The 21,953-nt window shown below is 37.7% G+C and overlaps 1 protein-coding gene across 3 annotated transcripts in view; it reads right to left on the bottom strand.

Moving 5' to 3' along the window:
• BEND5 (BEN domain containing 5) overlaps positions 1-21,953 on the bottom strand; it is a 1,373,097-nt gene that overhangs the window by 961,424 nt on the left and 389,720 nt on the right. For all 3 annotated transcript variants that reach the window (XR_012640609.1, XM_074961769.1, XM_074961767.1), the window contains exon 4: positions 1,730-1,824. Coding sequence is in view for 2 of the 3 variants with exons in the window: in XM_074961769.1 (XP_074817870.1) it covers positions 1,730-1,824 (95 nt within the window). In the remaining variant the exon portion in view is untranslated. The remainder of the gene's footprint in view (positions 1-1,729; positions 1,825-21,953) is intronic.

Genomic DNA, 21,953 nt, shown 5'->3' with positions numbered 1-21,953 from the left:
AATAAATAAATCATTTGGAAAATGCTGGAGAAACAGGTTTTCAGAAATAATTAAAGATTCTATATGTTTTTAGAAAGAACCTATTTCACATTTTTGTAAGAGATTTACATTTTAATTTGAAACCAAAATAAGGAATAACTTACGTAGTAAAGCAACAGTTGATTTAAGGCTGAAATTAACATACACAAAATAATTAGTTTAAAACACTAGACTTGGTTGGAAAAGAGAAAGAGATTTTGAAAGATGATGAAAATCACTTAAATTTGATCTGGACCTGACCCAAAAGAAGACTTCTTTGGGATAAAATAATAAACACAATTAACATGATTGTACATGCAGTAGCTATGCACCAAATGATTGTTATTTAATATGTACTGTAGTAGCACCCATCCAGGACTGACCACATCCTGCTAGGTGCTGCTCAAACACGTGGTAAAATAGGTTTCCCTTGTCCAGATGAACTTACAGTCTAACTTAAGGCAAAATTGTCATCTTGAGTGATTAAAATGAAAACATTTCTATAGGAATGCATCTTATGGCAACAAAAACTGAACATTATGGAGGTGGAAATCTTCTAACAGTTGACATATTTAAGAAAGGTAAATAGAGTATAAGAGTCAGATGACTTGCACATGCAGATCGCTCAAACATTTATTTTGAATTAACCAGTTAGGAGCAATGACTGTAAAATGACTGTAAAATGTTCTCACTTTGCTGAATTTGTAGGGCTAAAGCCAATTTAACATCGGTCCATGTTTCAGAGCACAGGCCACTTCACGCCAGGTCAAGAACCATTTGTCAGAGCTTAGATTCTTTGTGTAGGCTTCCTCACTGTAGATTCTGGAGGGGCCTCTTAGTTAGACACTAAAGGTGAAATCCTGTCCCCACTGAAATCAATGGGAGTTTTGCTACCGACTTCAGGGGAGCAGCATTTCACCCAGTGATGCTTCTTTGGCAGCACGACATCACCAGCGGTATGTAGAGACATTGTACCTGCCCAGGACACAGCAGGCAGAATACCCGGTGGAGGAACATATGGAGGATGATGGCCGCAACATACTTCCACAGGCTGTAGCATGCATCTCCCCACCACCACCACCACCCAGTTCCATGTTTAGACGGCCAGACACTGCAGAAGGAGATGGGGGCATTGACATTCCACTCTGTGGGGCATCCAGCACTGCCTATAGCACGAAAAGCTACCACCATTTTGTTCTCACAGACTGCATATGGCAAGTTTCTGAATGACCCCAGCACACGTGCATGGGGAGGGTAAGAGCTCTGCACAACTTAACATGCTTCGGCGGGGGATGCCAGAATCTGTCTCTGAATGATGAAGTAAATTACTCTTCACTTATGGCCTAATTCTGCAATCCAAACTAGGCAAATCTCTTAGCTACTTCTTGGAAGTTTTGTATGCGTAAGGACTCTAAGACAGGCTCATTAGGTTTGCATATTATTAGTAGTAGATATGTTTATTACGTGTCATCAAACAAAAGTACATCATCATATGTATGATATTTGTGTGTGTGCATTTTTATGTTGTCTATATTGTACTGTATGTGATCAAGACATTTCACCTGCTGGTGTCTTAGTCAATCCATTTGAAATATGGCATTAGATGAAAAGCATTACTTCACAGATACTCGATACTACACCTGAACTCAGGTAAGTGCCAAACACAACAAAATTCTTCTGGTATTAGCAAAATTTTAGAATGATAATTTACCATTTTGGTCTGCTTGTGGATTTCACCATAGGAGTCATTCCATCACGATAGAGGCTTTTTGTTTTACTGAAGTTGACAATGTTGAAAATTACCCTCTGAAAAACAGAGAAAAAAAACCTCAGTTATAGTCGTTATGAACTACAATCTGTTCTGTACAAAGCTCTCATTTGCTTTCTGTACAAAAGCATAAAGTAACTACATACATGCCTACATGGTGTTTCATAGATGAAATTCAATAAAAGACAAGTGCAAAGTACTTCACTTAGAAAGAAAATAAATCAAATGCACAGCTATAAAATGGGGAATAATTGGCTACATGGCAGTACTGTTGAAAAGGATCTGGGGGTCATAGTGGATCACAGGTTCAATATGAGATGTGATGCAGTTGTAAAAAAAGGCTATATCATTTTGGGACATATTAACTTTCTGGAGTCAATATAAGGTACAGTATATTCAGGGAGCTAATTGTCCTGCTCCAGCTGAGGCCTTACTAGTTCTGAGTGGAGTACGGTATGCAATTCTGGGTGCCACTAAACTTTCGGCTAGCCTAACTCCCTGGTGTTAAGGGGAGGAACACCTCTCTGAGATGCATGCTTTTACTGCAGCTGGTTGAGGTGGGGGCAGGAGTTGTTACAAACATTACTGATCAAGCCACATATCTGAGTGACTGAATACAATATATTTTGCTCATTGAGCTGCTTTTTTATGGGTCATCATGAGCTCATTTTTATAATTTGCTCACTAAGCTATGTGCTTAATTTGTTAATTTTTATATTTTCCATTTCCAGTATTTAGGTTGACTCTTTATTGGATGTAATGTCCATCTTGTGAAAGTTCTATTTATTCCTTATCTCTTACACTTAGAGTGCACAGCACAGTTCTTTCACAGGTGTGTTCAATCCTTTATAGGTACTTGGTTAATTTTGTACTGTATGTACAAGCATTTCATTTTACTTGTCTGAGGCTTTTTTATTTGTTATATAGCTCTGCTTAATTTGTAAAAGCAAATTAAGTTGCAACAAATCGGTATATTAGTCTGGATGTTTGCATGGAGTAAGTGAAAAAAACAAGTTCACCAAACAAATTGCTTTAACTTTGGAAACAATCATGCCACTGTTAGAAAAAGTAAAGTTGCTAATTTTGTGACGTGCTAACTGACTCATAGCAGACAGCTGGTAGAGCATGTTCTTATTCCAATCGAGCTGATTTTATATAATGAGTTGAGCAAATGTACACAACTGGATAAGCAATGTATATAAAAACAGTAATATGCAGTTCATTTAACCAAACAGTACAGAGTATAAAATTTCAGCCACTAATGTTCACAGTACCATTAGCAGTTAACAATGTGTTCAGTCCTTTCAGTATGGCATAGAGCTAGATTGGCAGGACCTAAAATTCAGCCACTACAGAACTGAATTTTATCAAAGTATGACACTGAATTAATAAAGTAAAAAAATCAAAAGCACTAAAATATGCAGCTGAATCAGTCAAGTATTCTTAGTGATAGTTAAAGCAGTCTATGCAGCTCAGTCAGTGAAGTGTGCAAAAAAATGTAACTATTATGTACACACCTTAACCAGAAAAATATGCAGCTTTCTCAATAAGCTATGCAAACGTCTCTTGAAATGCAGTACTGTCATACAAGTTAGTGATACAGTAAGCAAACATTTGCCAAACAAGTAAAATCGGCTGCTGGTGTGATTTTTGTCCTTTTTTATGTTCTTGATTAATAAATCATAAAAACAAGAGTAGGTATACACTGTCCACATTGAATTACTATTTTCTAACCACCTTGTCATTACTTGCAGGCTTTTTATTGCTTTTGAGAGGTAGTAATGGGTGACATTGCATGATTAGTGCAATTTCAATACTCAACTCGTTTAAGAGCATAAACGAAAACACTGATAGTAATAGAGGATGCTTAAAAAGAGACTGGCAACTGATGTAGAGGAGACACACACTGTGCTTCAATGAGCGGGCCAAATAAGGTGAGGGTAGCTGATAGGTCTTTTGCCCTCGCCAAGATAGGGAAACTGCCTTTCTCTAGCATGTGAAGACTGTTCCGGGGGACTGGGTGGAGGAAATCAATTTGTGATTCAACTTATTCTTTGCTTGTGTTCTCAGCCATGCAACAAGGGACTTGGATCAGGGGATATACATCAGCTACCGACTTGATGGCTCCTTCTTTGATCTTCGAAGACTCAATGCTAAGAATAAGACACTGGAGAGGCTTCTCGTCGAGGCATTTTTTGCGGATGACTGTGTCTTGATGGCTCATAGACAAGACAACCTTCAGGTCATCGTTGCCAGATTTTCTGAAGCATCCCAGCTCCAGCTCTTTGGCTTCACCAGCAGTCTTGGGAAGACAGAGGTCTTGTTCCAACCAGCACCTCATTCCAATGCCCCAGTGCCAGCCACCTTCTTGCAGGTATTTGGGCAGTACCATCTGAAGTGATGGTTCCCTTTATAAAGAAATCTCCTCCAGAATTAGTAAAGCCAGCCAGGCCCTTGGCCAACTTCGAACAAAAGTTCTTAACCAAACACATCATCCGTCTCTCTACCAAATTTAAGATCTACAGTACAATGGTTCTAACATCTCTCCTGTATGAATCTGAGACGTGAACTCTTTATAGAGGTCACAATAAACAGCTTGAGCAATTTCACATGTGCTCCCTCCACTCCGTAATGAGCATTCACTGGCAGGACAGAGTGACCAATATTAAGGTCCTTGAGAAAGCAAACACTACCAGCATTGAGGAAATGTTATTGACAGCACAACTTAGGTGGACCAGGCATGTCATCCGAATGGAAGACCACCGTCTCCCAGAACAGATCTTGTATGGGGAGCTGAGTCAGAGCCAAAGAAAGAAGGGTCATCCATGTAAGCGCTTCAAAGATAATATGAAGAGCAGTCTCCAGTGGGCTGGCATCAATCCCAAAGAACCTGAGCAAATGGCTCAGAACAGGAGTCACTGGCAGTCTCTGACAAGATCAGCATGTGACAAGTTCGAGCAGGATCAATGAAATTATCTCCAGGCTCCACGTGAAAGGCACCACAGAGCTGCATCAAACATCATTGATACAAACTTCCCATGCCTTCAGTGTGGCCAACTCTGTGCATTAAGATTCAGACTGCGGAGTCATACGCGTAGCCATATATGAGAACTGCGACAATATCGTCATCATCAAAACATCCTGTAGCATGCAGGGTGAGCAGTAAAGTTTTCCCACAGTGCCCCAAGGTCCTAGGGATAAAGTGGCCATATTTTGAACAGAAAGGGGGCACACTAGGGACTCTGGGATATGGTTACTTTGACTTGGGTCTGCACACTGCAGCATGGACATCAGTGCCCTGGGTTGGACCATGGGTTAGAATGTTGTAATGTAGGGTTTACAGTCTAGATGCTCAAACCCAGGGTTCCCTAACACGGGTGAGCTGACTTGAGTCCCACCAACCCTGGGCTTACATTGCAGTGTAGCCAGACCCTAAATGTTTCAGAATCCAGCAGAAATACTTCAGCCCTTCAACCATCCAAAATACAGGATTTGGGCACTGTGCAATGGCACTAAGTGGGAGTCTTTTAGATGAGATTTTAAAACCTGAGGTCTTGCACTCTGCATGGACATTAAATATCCCATAGTATTTTGGTAGCTGTGGGGATTTGCCCTGGTGCTTTAGACCAAATTTCTCTCTGCTCCTACCACTGTTGTGTAGCCTGCTGTCCATTAGCTGGTTGCCAGTGTTGTCAACTATCATGAATCTTGCAATATTTGGTGCTTTCCCTAAAGTTCCAGCTCCTGAAGTCATGGGACTAAACAAGACTCAGATTTTTTTTAAAGAAAAAACAAAATTGCCAACCCTCACAGTGGCAGAGAAATATTGAAAATGTGACCTAAGTGTACCACAAAGGCTAAAAAACCAAAACAAAACAAAAAAAACCCTTTTAAAAAAAGTCATGGTTCTTAAACTAATCTTGTGACTTGATGCCTGACTCATAACTTTTGATGCATGTAGTTGGCAATACGATATCACTGCCTCCCCACCAAACAATGGTGCATTTCTGTGGATCTGTGTGTATTTCATAGATTTGGGGATCCTTCAGGATAAAAGGTGTTATATAAAGTATATGCTTATAAAAGATAGTGAAGGAACCCCAAAATGCAGATTCAGTAACTAATAGCTGAAGTTGCCACCAGTGGCTGAAAACAAACAGTACACTAAGTATTGTACAAATTTCCTAACAAAGACTTCTAAAGGTTATTTTTTTTTGACCTTTTAAAATTTAATTAAATACCTTTAACATTTTAAAATAACCAATGTATTCTTTCTTCCTGTATAGGAAACAAGTCTCCTTTCAAGTTTAAAAAGGTTTAAAACTTTATGGCATTTAGTCCTTGTCCTCCCACCCCCATTAGTTAACAAATATTTAACATCTCTCTGCTGTCATAAGAAAAGAAATTCTCACCTACTGACGGATGATGTTAAGAATCATACAGAACCCTAGCAGATTTGTTAATCAGCTGCACCTGTGTTTTGTTAACTGGAAATTGTCAAGTCTTTGCACAGGTACTAAAGTCTTACAAAGATAATGAAAAGAAAGGTTTACAGATTGTGAATTATAGGATTTTCTCCCTCACTGGAGCTCTCATTAAAATACTTAAAGAGGAGAGAAGGTAAATTTTAGCACATCACATATACCAGCATTAAAATAAGACAGATTTTTAATAAAATAAATGCTGTTGGATGTATCTCAATACCAAATATAAAATGAGCAAATTTATTATTGCAGCAAAGTATTTGATATGATCTTCTTGGCATGAGAAACTATGACTAGTAAATGAAGGAGGAGGTATTACCCAATATTTGTGTATTTCAATAAATGGCATATAATTACTTTAGAAATATAAAATGTTCTTCAGAATTAATTGCCAGTTGCATAATGTTCCCTGGCTACCAGCTCTTTCTGATGAGGTTTCTGCTTGTCTCAGAACTAATGCAGTTATGCGCGCGCATGCACACACACACAGGAGTTTCAAGATCCATGCAGGGCACAGCCATCCATTCACAGACATAATGTGTGCAGAAGGGATTGTATTGATGAGATCAGCCTTATTTCACACAAATTTTATTGGACTGGAATACTATGGAGAGGGACATCTCAGACCCACCCCTTCTTGACCAAAAAGCGCACAGACTGTGACATATAGCCACAGAGGGGATTCTGAGTGATCAGAGGATGCACACGATGGAACTGCTGCTCCCATATTCAAGGCCCAGCACTAAGTCTGGCTCCCCTGTATGGTCTATCAGACCCAAAACATAGCGAAGAAATAAGAGGGTTGGTCAAAAATTTTCCATCAAAAAACCTGTTCTTTAACAGACCATTGGTTTATGATGAAAAAACTTTCACCCCCCCCCCCCCCAAAAAAAATCTTTCCACAGAAAATTTTGACTTTTCATAAAAACTGAATATCCCAAAAGCAAAAGTTTTGGTTTCAACTGAAAACCAAAAAAAAATAAAAAATAAAAAAATTTGGAAATGCTGCTTGGTGCCTGTTGGGAGTTGCAGTTCTCTTCTGGACTGAGTTTCCCAACGGGACTAGATCTCCCATGATACATGAGGGTGAGGGACTCCTGTGTTGCACTAAGGTGGCTTAAGAAGAGTCAAGGAGCATGGTGCATGATGGGAGATGTAGTCCAGTCCAAATATTCAAGTTTAAAGGACTGACATGTAATACTGGACATTCTCAAAAGAAAGGAACGGAAGATAATAGCCATCAGTTGCACTAAGTGTTAGAGAGTAGAAAAAAATACATTTGTGTGCAGTCATTTTGCCCAGCAGTAAAAAAATACAGAAGACAACACTCTGTGCCCAAAGGATTTTACACTTATAATCAGATTTGAGGAAGGCACAGACAAAAAGGGTCAGATCCATATGACATGAAGGCTTGAAGAGTATGACAGGAGATGTTCCAAGCGTAATGGTTGGCTTAGAAGAAGATGTGAAGCCAAGAGTGAGAGGAGGATAAAAGAAGCACTGTTAAGAAGAAAGGTTTGGGAGAATCACTGCCAGTGTTTGCAGTGTATTTTGGATTTTTGCAGTTGATGTATCTAGTAGTTTAGGGTTATGATTTTCCTTCCTAGACTTTCATGCTTATCATGGGAATCTGTAAGGGCAGGGTAAGAGGTTATAATGTTTAAGAAGCTGAGAGGTGGGCATATGGGGGAGAGGCCCAAAAATAAAATAAGTAAATTGCCAGTCTCTTCATTTCAATATTTCCTGCTATGTTGAGAAAATGAAGTCATTTTAACATGCACAACCAATGCTTTTTGGTCATAAGAGGGCTTGGTGATCTTGACAGTGTTGCAGTAATCATAGCTTTACAAAGGTAAAAAGCTCTAACAATTTCTTCTGTAACTAGATACAGATAGATTTTCCATCAGTGTTATGCATGCTTACTTTTGATTTCTACCTATTTGTTTTTGCTTCAAACCTTCACATGGAAAAGCATACTCTATTTTTACAATTTGGATCCCTCTGCAACACAGAGTTGAAGAGTAGTGATGGAGTGCAGGATCTTATTCCACACACAGTTCCTTTAGTAGTGGTGGCCACATCCTAAAACAAAATAAATTCTCCCAGTTGCTCTACAGAACTGGTACTCTTCTTAGTATCAGTAAATACTTATAAAGAATTGGAAATTGGGCCCCGTTGTGCTAGGCACTGTGCAAAACACTTAAGAAAAAAAAAAAGTCAACCCCTCTCCTGAAGATTCTACAACCTTCCTTTTCAGGAGTAGATCAAATATTTCTACAAGTTCTTTTTATCATCTGAGGAACACAGGTAGCGTGTGTGCTTTTATTCTCTGCAGGGGACTTCATAATCCATGCTATTGTGACTTTTAAGATAAATTACACCAGTTGATTACCCTGACGGGCACACGTGGGGCCCGCAGGCTGCCCACCACTGGTCTAGATGATACTTAGTCCTGTCAAGAGGGCAGAGGACTGGATTAGATGAGTTCTCAAGGTCCCTTCCAGTCCCATGATTCCATATTAGATTTATACTAGTAGATCAGCATCTGTACCTCTCGATGATCATTATGAAACAGTAACACTAGGGCTGCAAAAGATGCTTACATTGAGATTTCTAGGAAGTACAAAGACAGTTTCCTTATTAAGGGATGGAGTTCTCTACAGAACTCGTGACATCCACCCCTTGTCAAGATACCCCTTGTCTGGAGGTAACAAATCCTTTCTTTACACTGTTCATCACAGCTGTACTCTACACATGATTTTTTCATGTCTGATTTACTGAAAGGGTGATACCAACACAGAACAATAAAAGCCAAAAGGATTGAACTTACAAGACAACCATATTTTGTTCATGTTTGTAACTATATTACCCTAACTATAGACCAGATTACATTATATTTTACAAGAAAATTGACAACTGTAAAACCTATCAAAATATAAACATCAATTAAGATAAGGTTGAATTATACACATAAGAAACATTTTCTTTGTTGAACAGTTTTCATAGATTGTTATTTCAAATGAGTTGTCTAGATATTTACTTAGATAATCTTCTTGCTAAATTTAAAGGAGATATTCATGGAGATGTTATATTATTTCCTTAACAGCAGTAAATTACCAGAAAAACTCTAAGATGTTTAGCTAGAATATATGAAAACGTCTAAAGACAGCTGGGGAGATTTAATCAGTGTACTCCTTATTCAAAAAGTGCTGGTTTACATAAAAAAAGCTTTTTAATACAAATATACAACAATTTTGAATGATTGTACTTATTTACATCTGTTGAGGGACCTGAACTAGCATTTGAAACTAAAGTAGCTTATTTCTCTGTGAAATGTAAATGTGAGAAATACTTTTGGAATGCTCTTTTAAAAATTGATAGCGTATTATTTTACAGAATTACAGTACATGTGGATCTAAAGTGAGAGTTGTCGAACGTAGTTCTCTCTTGTATAAAATACCTGAGAAAAATTGAAAGCCATGCCTAGAGCAACTAAAGGCTATATGACCAAAAATATTTTAGAAATATGGGTAGGATATTTTAATTAATTGTATTTTAATTTAATAGGGAGTCATATCTAACAAGTGTTCATGGCTTTTCTCATGAATCTTAGTTGGGTTTATACTGGCACTATGAGAAAACAGAGTTTTGGCAAATACAAGGACTCAGAAACTTGACAATTTGTGTAACCAATTATTTGACTTGAACTAAGGTGATCCTATGTCAGGAACAGAATGTACAGAAATTTAGAAGGCTTGCTAGAAAACTCAGATAAGTTATTTTCTTGCCATTTTATAATTTTCACATGTACAAATAAAAGATTAGCAGTTAACTCTGGTCTAAGGTCAAGGAGGCTATTATCTCAAGGAACTGGCATTACATACTTATTCTCTGAATTAAGCCTAATTATGGCTTCTGATTTTCAGCTGATTAGATAGATAGATACATACCCCATAAAACATTGGGAAAACACCAAAAATGGTTACTTGTATCTGAGGTCTTGTCTACATGGAGCAGTAATATTGACTGCTAATGTGTTGCATATTAATTAGTCCATGTAGACATTGCTGGTGTGCACCAATGGTTCCCTACTGTGCTTTAATATAGTGGTGTTTGAAACAGTACTACATTAAAGTGCACTAGGGAACATTACAAAGAGATTATTCATTACAGTATATACAACTGCAAAGAGTAATGACAATTTCCATCCCACCATCAAGCTCAGTCTGGACCAGTCCACACTTCCAGGACACTACGGTGTTAATAAGCGATGGTCACATAAACACCACCCTATACCGGAAACCTACTGACCGCTATGCCCACCTACATGCCTCCAGCTTTCATCCAGACCACACCACACGGTCCATTTACGATACAAGCGCATTTGCTCCAACCCCTCAGACAGAGACAAACACCTACAAGATCTCTATCAAGCATTCTTACAACTACAATACCCACCTGCTGAAGTGAAGAAACAGACTGACAGAGCCAGAAGAGTACCCAGAAGTCACCTACTACAGGACAGGCCCAACAAAGAAAATAACAGAACACCACTAGCCATCACCTTTAGCCCCCAACTAAAACCTCTTCAACGCCTCATCAAGGATCTACAACCTATCCTGAAGGATGACCCATCACTCTCACAGATTTTGGGAGACAGGCCAGTCCTTGCTTACAGACAGCCCCCCAACCTGAAGCAAATACTCACCAGCAACTACACACCACACAACAGAACCACTAACCCAGGAACCTATCCTTGCAACAAAGCCCGTTGCCAACTATGTCCACATATCTATTCAGGGGACGCCATCATAGGGCCTAATCACATCAGCCACACTATCAGAGGCTCGTTCACCTGCACATCTACCAATGTGATATATGCCATCATGTGCCAGCAATGCCCCTCTGCCACGTACATTGGTCAAACTGGACAGTCTCTACGTAAAAGAATAAATGGACACAAATCAGACGTCAAGAATTATAACATTCAAAAACCAGTCAGAGAACACGTCAATCTCTTTGGTCACTCGATTACAGACCTAAAAGTGGCAATTCTTCAACAAAAAAACTTCAAAAAACAGACTCCAAGGAGAGACTGCTGAACTGGAATTAATTTGCAAACTGGATACAATTAACTTAGGCGTGAATAAAGACTGGGAGTGGATGGGTCATTACACAAAGTAAAACTATTTCCCCATGTTTATCCCCTCCCCCCCCCCCACACACACACTGTTCCTCACACGTTCTTGTCAACTGCTGGAAATGGCCCACCTTGATTATCACTATAAAAGGTTCTCCGCCCCCCCCCCCCCCCCCGCTGGTAATAGCTCACCTTACCTGATCACTCTCGTTACAGTGTGTATGGTAACACCCATTGTTTCATGTTCTCTGTGTATATAAATCTCCCCACTGTATTTTCCACTGAATGCATTCCATGAAGTGAGCTGTAGCTCACGAAAGCTTATGCTCAAATAAATTTGTTAGTCTCTAAGATGCCACACGTACTCCTTTTCTTTTTGCAGATACAGACTAACACGGCTGCTACTCTGAAACCTATATAATATATGTTATTCATTACAGTATATGAAAAGAGAAAGTCCTGAAAGCCCCCATTTTTTCCAGCATCTGGGAATTTTTGAGTTTTATGTAAAGATACACCTTGAAAAATTAAATGAATAAACCTGAAAAACAGAAGCCCTAATCATAAACATGGAATCCTGATGTCTGTTAAAGTGAGCTCAAATGGCTATTTCAGCACCAAAATGTATCATGGCAAAATGTCACTGTATAATACATAAACTTCCAAAGGAAATATACTATTGAATACACAGAGAAGTCCTAAGAAAAAGCCACAGCAATTCAGTTCTCTCTGCTTCTTTCACCCCTGGGGCGACCTTTCACAATAAGAATTGTCAGTACCTTATTTATAATGGCAGATCTCAGGTTTGATTCTGGCAGCTTTTGATCACTTGATGGACCAAAAGCTTTCATATACAGAAGAATCTGCTGCTTCTTTGGCATCCTGCAGTGTGTTTAAACCTCAAAAGCAACTTTTAGTCCCAGTAGTGAATTACTGAAGCAATGTAAACAAAACACACACATCACAAAATGATGAATATCTCAAACAAAATATCTTTGTCAGATGGATGACAACTTCACATTGCCTGAAAAGCATCTGTAAGTAACTGTAGACTGTAAATAAAATTCTGGTTTACAAACTAAAAGTAAAAAAACCCCAAATTAATTATTTAAACTTTAATACAGTTTTTTGGAAATGCATGAAAAACATACATAAATAAATGATATTTTTGCATATGTTCAACGTTCCATTCCCTGAAGGTAGCCTCCTACACAGGTGCACATTCCTGGGTCACACTAGTCTATGTAACAATGTAAATACAAGATAATTAGAGAATTGTCTTCAAAGAAGCCTTGTTATTCACTTTATTGATGTTATGTAAACAAATAATCTTTGATGAATACGTGACAATGACAGTTGTCTGTCAGTAGAAATTCTTTCTAGGATGGATTATATTGATTAGGTAACAACTCTATACAGATGCAATATATAATTAACTTTCTTAGAATTGAAATGTAGAGCAAGTCAGCTTTTTCCCCCATCTTCTGAACAGATGCATGGTCAAGAGGAAAATCATGTCTCCCCCTCCAACCCCCTCCCCAATGAAAGAAGTAGCAGTAGTGTGCATAAGAGATTTTAGCACAAAGATTCAGTAAAATTGGTTTGCCACAGTCAAATTTTCAATTTTTATAAATCCCTGGAGCTGTTGTAAGGTTACTATGGATGCCACAAAGCACTGGATCTATGCCTCAGTATAACAGATATCATTTATTGTTTTTGCAAAGAGCCTAAATAAAACAGAATATTGCAGACTGATTGGCTTGGTAATGCAACCTTTTAATACTGGCTATAACTACATTAATATACAAACAATTGCTACAGCACCATCATTGAGGAAGTAAGAGATCGGGAATGTCTGTTTCTTGTGAATTTACTATGGAGTTAAATAAGCAATGTAACTGAATATAAAGTACTATATTTTCAGTACATCCTTTAATCAAATAAATATGTCCATCAGAAACATGATAAGTTTGGACAAAATCCAAAGAGATCTGAGTATACAGCTGAGTATTTTAATGGATTTATGAGGCGTTTATTCAAAATCTTTAGACACATGCATGTGTGGTACAAGGCTCCTTTCTGACTAAATCTAGACCACTACGATGAGAAATAAAATTTGCTAAACTTTTCATTTCATAGATAAGTGACAGTGTACTTTATTCATATGTATAATGTTCATATACATTATGGACTTACCTGCATCCCGGTCCTTTACAGATCTAAGATGCTTTATATATTGCAAAATATTAATCCACATCCTTACCTATACTCTTTCCATGGAAGCCCTACAGTTTATGTTCTTTATGACAATAAAAATGTATAACCACTTTAGAAGTAAATTTAGTCATTGAAATATGAATGGGAAACGAAACTAAGCAATGTTTATTGCCAAATAAGTGTCTGATTATCATAATTAAGGAACATTTCCAGTCTTTTTCATTTAAACAACTGGAAAATAATCCCCTTTTCTATATTGAATGCTATTTAAATTAGAACTATTCAACAATTTGCATCATTTCGCTACAAATATTTGTAACCATGCTAAATTAGAGGGAACCTAAAGTGTCAGAAGAAATGATATTCACAAAACTGGGGAAAGACTACGAATTCAAAGGGCTCAATTCACTCCCAGGTTCCACAGAGAGAGAAGTTCTGCAATGCCCCAACAATGCACCTTGAAGGTGGAGCAGAGCTAGTCACAGAACAGAGGCAAACATGGAGAGAGATGGCATAGCCCAATCGCCGGAAGTGTTTGCTGTTCCAGCATGCCCTTACTAAGTCCTAATGCTGCTAGGGTCAACAATGCAAACATTTCCTACCCTTGCTACCTCTGTTTGCCACCCCCACTAGCACAGGAGGGTGCTAACCTCACCACCACCATTGGCCCTGCACAAGCAGAAGTGAATCCAGTCCAAATACCTGATGATCAAAGAGTCAATGTTATATTAAGAGCACATACAGAAACAATGAAATTGCAGCATTTAGTTATGCTCATAGAAATCGTATTTAAGAAAAATGCAAATATTTGGAAGCCAGGGAGCTATTTTAAAAATCTGCTAAGAGTATTCACACCAGGAGATGGTTTCAAACATCAGCGGTTTTGAAAACAGAAAACAGAATCATCAGCCACTTCAAGCAGGTCTTGCTGTGACACCAGAAAGTCAATTCACTCAGTTTAGCAGCATTCAATTCTCAACATTTTGTTCTGGGTTTCTGTCAAGTTATTTCAGGCTGTGAAATTGTCAGGAATGATGGATGACTATCAGCCTTCTGCTATCTTCTTGCCTTCTCCTTAGAGATTTGCGGCTGCTGACTGCAAAGCAAATTCCTTTTCTTTTTTTTTGCACAACATGCCAAATGAACAACAGTAATTATGAGAAAGCCTACACTACAATTATTTTAGCACTTAACTTTGTATTGACATCTGTAAGAGAGAGCTCTTTAGATTGATTAGCAATGATATAGCTTCCTGCCTTTATGCTGTAGCTTCAATCATTTCTTTACATGTAATTTTAACAGAAACACTGATTTTCCATCCCTTACTGTTTTAAAACTATAAATTGGATTAATTGTGGAAAACTTCTAATATTTAAATAAAATTAGTAGCCTATCCTAACTGTACCAGTGTTTCATCGAACTGTATAGTACTTGTCATATAATCAAAACCAAACAAAAGAACAATTTAGGGATATCAAACAGGATTTAATTAAGGAAGGGGCAGAAGTTTTATTATTGTTCCAGTCCAAACTTCGTATTCCCCTCCCACATAAATCTTGTTTGTCACACCAAATTCAGCCCTGGTGTATATTGAGGCAAGTCCATTGAAAGTGGCATTAAATCTGTTTACACATTGATTGATTGTGATCTCAAATCTGCAAAGCATTTACTACTGGGCATATGAGGAGACTTTTTGTTTTTAGCATTTTCTTTTCAGCTGTATCTTACCTTTTTTGTTTTATTTAAACAAATGTAGCTAAATTTCTAAATAAAAGATCAAAATATTTCATTTCTAAAAGACCTAAAGGAAGCATTTTGGACTTTTGATTTTTTTTCAGCTGAAACTGTTTGCCAAATTCAACCCAAATTCACAAATAGTTTGGTTGATCTGAAACTACATTTTTCAGTGAAACTATCTGTCCAACTTTCAGAGTAGCAGCCGTGTTAGTCTGTATTCGCAAAAAGAAAAGGAGGACTTGTGGCACCTTAGAGACAGTTAGTCTCTAAGGTGCCACAAGTACTCCTTTTATTTGTCCAACAAATTTCACCCAGCTCCACTTGTGATGGCATAGATTGGGACATTCTTCAGACCCACAGCAATTATGGCTCACTCAAGTTTTCCAGTTGTGTTCAAAATAACTGCACCATTCAACATTAACAATTCAATAGCAATATCAATAAGCCAATTAATTTGCATTGCTCTCCTTCACATTTGCAACCTTTTCAATCATACCCTCTCAGGTCAGGACAAAGGGTGCCAAGTGGTTAAGAACTTGACACTAAAGGATTTTAAACAGTAAGCCTCACTGTCCTATTTTAAACAATATAGTCTAATTATAGAGCATCTAGATAAAATAACCCCAGAAGGAAAGTATTTTTACTTCAGCAACCATTACCACCACATTCTTCCGTGGATGCCCCTCTGGGATCAGTTTTTGGTCCATTTTATGTTTGGTCAGTATATACAGTTTATAAGTAGCTAAAACATGAACATTCAGTAAGTTGATGAAAATGACCATTTTGCTGCTGTCCTGATCTTCCCTTTGTTAACTATATTGTTTCCTCTGGATTGCTCATGTATAATGGCTTCACATTCCACACAGAAAAATAATGGTTTCTTTTCTCTAGGAAAAAAATTAATCCTGGTCGTAATCTTAAAATCCATTCGGTTACTTTACGTTGTATCCATCAGATTCCTTGGAATCCTGAGGACTTTCAGCACACATCAGCATTTACATGAAAAATAAGGTTTCTGCTGCACTGAAGTTCTCATTAAGAATTGGATGTTGTCTCATAAATACATGCTAGTGGTACAATCAAGAATTCACTTTTGTATTTCATCTAGACTACTGTGATACAAATTCATCACATTTTTTATACTACTTTACAAACTTAAATCTTCACAACTCATGAGCAAGAAAAAAAGTTTAATTTTTTGTGAACTTTTATGCATAAAAGATTACCCCTTGCAGGCATAAAGGAAGAATATCTTGCAGCTGAGGGCAAAATTTGCTCTTAAAGTCTCTAGGGCACTGATTCAGCAACCCTTACAGTAAATAATACTTACACACATAAACAGTCCCATTGACCTCAGTGGGACTACTTGCTTGAAAAGTACTACTTAACATGGACATGGGTTGCAGAAGTGGGCCCTAAAGTTGCCACCAAATTACTCAAAAGACAAATGTTCTTTCTAACAACTCACACAAAGTCAGATCAAACACTAAGAGTAAATTGTTTAGTCCAGAGATTTGTAATACAAGAAGAAATGTAAAATTTTATTCTTGGGGCATCTAATTTTTGAAACAATATCATTAAAACTAATACTTAGATTATAGAATAGATTATAAAGCCTTAAGGAACCACTCTCATGATCTATTCTGGCCTCCTGCATAACACAGGCCATAGAACTTATCTGAATTAATTCCTGTTTGAATGTAAATTAATTCCTTAGTATATTTTAAAAGGCATTTCATATATTTCTGCAGTAGAAGTTAATGTAAACACCTAATCAGGGTGGATGAAAATAATTGTAAAATAATTGTTTTTAATTTAAATTTGAAATCATGACAACCTATCTATAGTAACCTAAGCTTATTATGATCTAATGAAATCAATTAAATACATAAAAATATACGCTGTATCAATTAATCTTCCTCAAAATTTTAATGAGTTAAAGGCTGGTGCTGTTGTAATTATACATACACAGAATCGGGGGGAAACATTTCTGAATTTGCAGATCAACTCAAAACATAAATGTGTCACAATGTCAGGTACTGCATTAAGTATATATATTATTTTCAGTTTTTACAATGGAGAATGCTGATATTTACATTTTTTTCAAAATGTAAATATTTTCAGTTTCTGTGGTGCAAAAAAGTGTTTGCCCTAATAACTTTTGGTTCCAGTTTAGCTAGTAAATGCTGGGAGATTTTTTTCTTCATTTGAAGTAGTTTATTCAAGGTTCAGAAGCTGATTGGGAGTTAACAGCAGGAAAGGTTGGTTTCCTCTTCCAGTCTATTTGGAGGGAGAGGATAAGATCTACTAATTGTGAAAATTTGGGGGATGTGGCACCCTGATTTAAATGGGAGTTGGGCAGATAACCTGTTTGGCTACTGCTGAAAATCCTATCCAGAGTCCTATCCTGTCCAGATAGGACATCTATTTGCATCTTGAGAGATCTTTGAAAAATCTGACCCTGCTAACCAGAAACAATCTGTCAATTCACTAACTAGTTAATAATTAATTTGTGTAATAAATCAGTTAATTTTAAATGTAAATGTTTGGATGAGGAAGAAAAATTTATGTAGCCAAAACATTGAAGGTAGTTTGATTTAATTAATACAAATAAATTTTAAAAACACAGTTTTTGTACTTTAAATTGAATTCCAATTTCCATTCAACTGCAACATGACATGAATGCCAATTAAAAAGTGTCTAGTAAACAAGAAATGCATTATTCACCTTTTGCTAATATAATAAAAAAGTAAAAATTAAGAATCTAAATAAAAAAGCTATATAATTGCTTAAATAAATGTGTATGGATATAGAGTATCCTCCTGATTACCAAAAAGGACAATCAATTTTAGTGTGAAGGCTGTATTTGATTGCAAATCAACATTTTAATGGTTACACTAATGAGAATGAAGATTTCTTTAAAAAAATAACCAAAAAGTACAAATGCAAAACAAGAGTAAAATCAAAGACTGAAATCAAGTTTTCCTGTTTGCTGACTTCAATCATGATTAAAATTGATGATTTAAATCAATCCACCTGCTCCCAATAAACGTCCTGAACATCCTTTAAAATGTCTTTAGCCAGGATGTGGAATATAGCAGCTGAATGTCAGAAAGAGCAGTAACAGACATAACACAGTCTTCTAATGAGAGTAAAATGTGATTTATACAATGATCTCATTACCTAGAAATAAACAAACCTCTTCTTGCTTTATCTTTTAGACTTAGTTTATCCCTGTTTGCTTTATCTCCATTTAGGTTTCAACTTTAAACAGAAGCTTTTGTATCCAAGTACTGGAGCAGCTACTGAGTTTGTCTGCAATACTTGCATGATAGTAGCAGTTTACCCTGAAATTTCCCATTTGCTGCCAATTGAAAGGTACTGCACAAAATCATAGAATAAAGACAAGGACTTGCATCTCAACCATCAAGAGAATCATTTGCTCACGAGGGAAAGAAGTTACAATGTCTAATCAAGTATTAATTTATCCTTCGTGCATTCATAACTTGTCTTATACCACTGGTAATACTGTTTGTGTGTGTCTAAAACCTCACAGTCACCCTGTGCTCCTTTCTAGTACAATAAAGGCTCATCCTCATATTTGTGATATTACAGAATCTGACAACTGTGCTGTCTTAAATATGCATAGAAATGGAGAAAATTTGATCTTTGTGTGCATGCCTGTCTATTGTATATGGAAAATGTGCAGGGAAGGGGGAAAGAAAAAGAAACAGACAACACTCTTGTTGATGCATAGAATGGACACCATTAAAAGTGAACTAATATGCTGCCATAACATTGAGTTTATTGTGGTATTTCCTGTGTATTGAATATATATCACAATAAGGTATTTACACTGTGTCAGAGTGAATGTTCTCTCAATAATGGAACCTATGCTAAAATGAATGTATCTTAACTCATCTAACATGGTCTAGGGATTTGGAGATTCTTTTGGGGAAAGAATAGCAAACAGGTGCTTGTGGGGCCTTCCAGGAAGCAGATAACACCCCATAAACTTCTTGGGCAGTGTGGTTATTACTACTAGGGAGTTACTGAGTGGCAGGTATGCCCAAATCCACTTCTCAGACCTTTTGGCAACAGCATTCTTCATGTCACAATCAGTTCTCATGGCTCACAGCTGATGCTCAGTTTTTCAACATCACAGATGTAACTACCTGCAATGCCCTTCCAAACTCTGCATATTTATGTGCTTTTAGAGTGTGTAAACATGCAATAGCAACATTCCCCAACAAAGCCACATGAAATATGCAGAAACAATCAATCATTCTCCTTCTCCAGACCTGGAGGACACCTCCTGATCCCCTCCACTGCAATTCTAAAAACGGTGAGGATTCCTTCTACCACCTTTGAGCCCTCCCCTACCAAACCCTCTGTGACCTTACACCTGCTCCCACTTGGATGTTTCCGTTTTCGATACTCCAGGCTACAGCCCTAGAATATCAACTGGAGTTTGGATGTAGGTGCCAGAGACTCCTCGCGGTCATGCAGCAGAGGGAGCAAGCACGGAGAAAAGTCATTAGCTCCTTTACATGCTGTGTGTCACATGCAGATGGCCTAATGCAACCCCTATCCTTAGTCAACCTGGGTTATGAGCTCTGACTGATCTGATTGTAATCTCTGGGGGGCACCAGGACACAAGGTCAGGTTCCAGCTCTTAACACAACCAGCAAAAGAACAGAGCAGGAGGCTTTGAAAGGTGGAATTGTGTAAGCAGGAGCTCCTGCTCTTGCATGTTGGCAGAGGCTTCAATGTGCTGCCAGTACTCTGCCTCAAAGAGCAGCTACTGTTGGACCACTGAGGGCATGGGAAGTCAGACATCTGGGAAACCAGGCCCATGCCATTCCCACTGCATCCTGCAGTGTGCCCCAACTCTCTTTGGCAGCAGACCCCATCTGAGATCTACACATACAGCCAGGAGCTAAGATCGAGGAACCCATGATTAATATTGCCCTGACTGGACCAAAGGCTTACATTTACCATAAGTTTTTCTTGATCCTATTTGATACATACAAGGTGGAAATCAATATTTTCTCTCACATGTTCCCATTATAAAGCAGGAAACATAAAACATTTTGGTTTGGAAGACAGACCAAAAAAAAAAAAAAAAGATAGTGGATCTCTTTAAATAAGATCATCTCTTCTTTTCCCCAATCCACAACAACTTATTTTTCTATAACCAAAGAAGAACATTTTCTATGTTAAAAATAGTGTTACAGTTAGTTATAAACTCTTAGGGTTTATTCTGTTCTTTTGCAATGGTCTACTACATTTAATTTGTTATTGTTCAGTGGCATTTTTCAAATGCACAATGCCAGAGACATGTTGACACATGTTCATAAAAACAAACAAGGAGTGACAACTAGAATAATAGGACAGCTCGAATATGAGAATATGGATGACAAAGCTGTATTAGTAGGAAGAGACCTGTGTTTAGTCTTATAATTCCTGGAAATCCTATGGATCTGAAAGTACTCGATCCTACTATATCCTATGGATCTGTGGTTGGACAGAGACACGTATTCAGAGTCTGCGTGCAACAGACTGTGTTCCACACAGAGGGTTCATTCATTAGTCACATACCCTAAGAAACCACAATTTTCCCCTCGAAAACAGGAAATGAACCTCTACCATGATAAATTAGTTATAATTTGTATTAGGTTTGTGCCCTATGGCTCATCCTGAATAAGAGTCCCATTGTGCTAAGCATTGTACAAACACACAACAGAGATGGTCCCTGATCCAAAGGGTTTACAGTCCAAGAAATGAAAGAATGTTTAATGTCATCTGCACAGGAATTTCTCATTCACACACCACTGGGCACTACACAAAAAACCACAGATTTATTTTACTTTTCCTTGTAACTTAGGGATGCAACGCTGGAATCCCAAGCTTCTTCAAACAAGGAGAAGTGCTTTGGGGATGGTATGAAGCCGCCACATCTTTGGTTTCAAAAACAGAAGACTCAAGAGCACATAAGGGTTACCTTCCTGAATACCCTCTGTTATCATTGCCCAGAAAAGGGGATTTGGGAGAGTGAGAGAAAGGTGAAAATAATTAGTGTACATCTCTTCATGATGAACTGCTATTCTATGTTTCTTCATTCATATTACAGCTCTTGGTTAAGTTTTCCCCTCACTCTGAGCCCCAACAATTGAACACTTTGCTGCAAATATATATATATTTTAATGAAAATTTAGATGCCAGCCCTCACAGCTTTGAACCAAATCTTAAATATGTGACCAGAATGTTTGTTCCTGAGTCTCCTGACAAGCTGAAACAATAGCTCTGAGTGGTCTCAACTTTCCCTTTCATCTTAATGATGTCAATATTAACTATTTCACTTTCGTTAATTTTAGCAGAAACACCCAGCAAAGGTGCTTACACCACAATCTCCAACTGCCCCCTACCTATCTGCTAAAACCTACTCTTGCCTCCGGACAATTTTTGCACTGCAATTATTCAGGTCAATAGTAAAAAATCTGCAGCACCATGAAAACAGATAATGTGGGGACCACAAAACTGATTATATAAAAAACAACCACTGGGGCTATTGTAGTGATCATACTGC

The sequence above is a fragment of the Natator depressus genome, chromosome 8 (genome assembly GCF_965152275.1).
Source record: "Natator depressus isolate rNatDep1 chromosome 8, rNatDep2.hap1, whole genome shotgun sequence".
In the NCBI taxonomy this organism is placed as follows: Eukaryota; Metazoa; Chordata; order Testudines; family Cheloniidae; genus Natator; species Natator depressus.
This window is presented reverse-complemented; position numbering and strand designations above follow the sequence as displayed.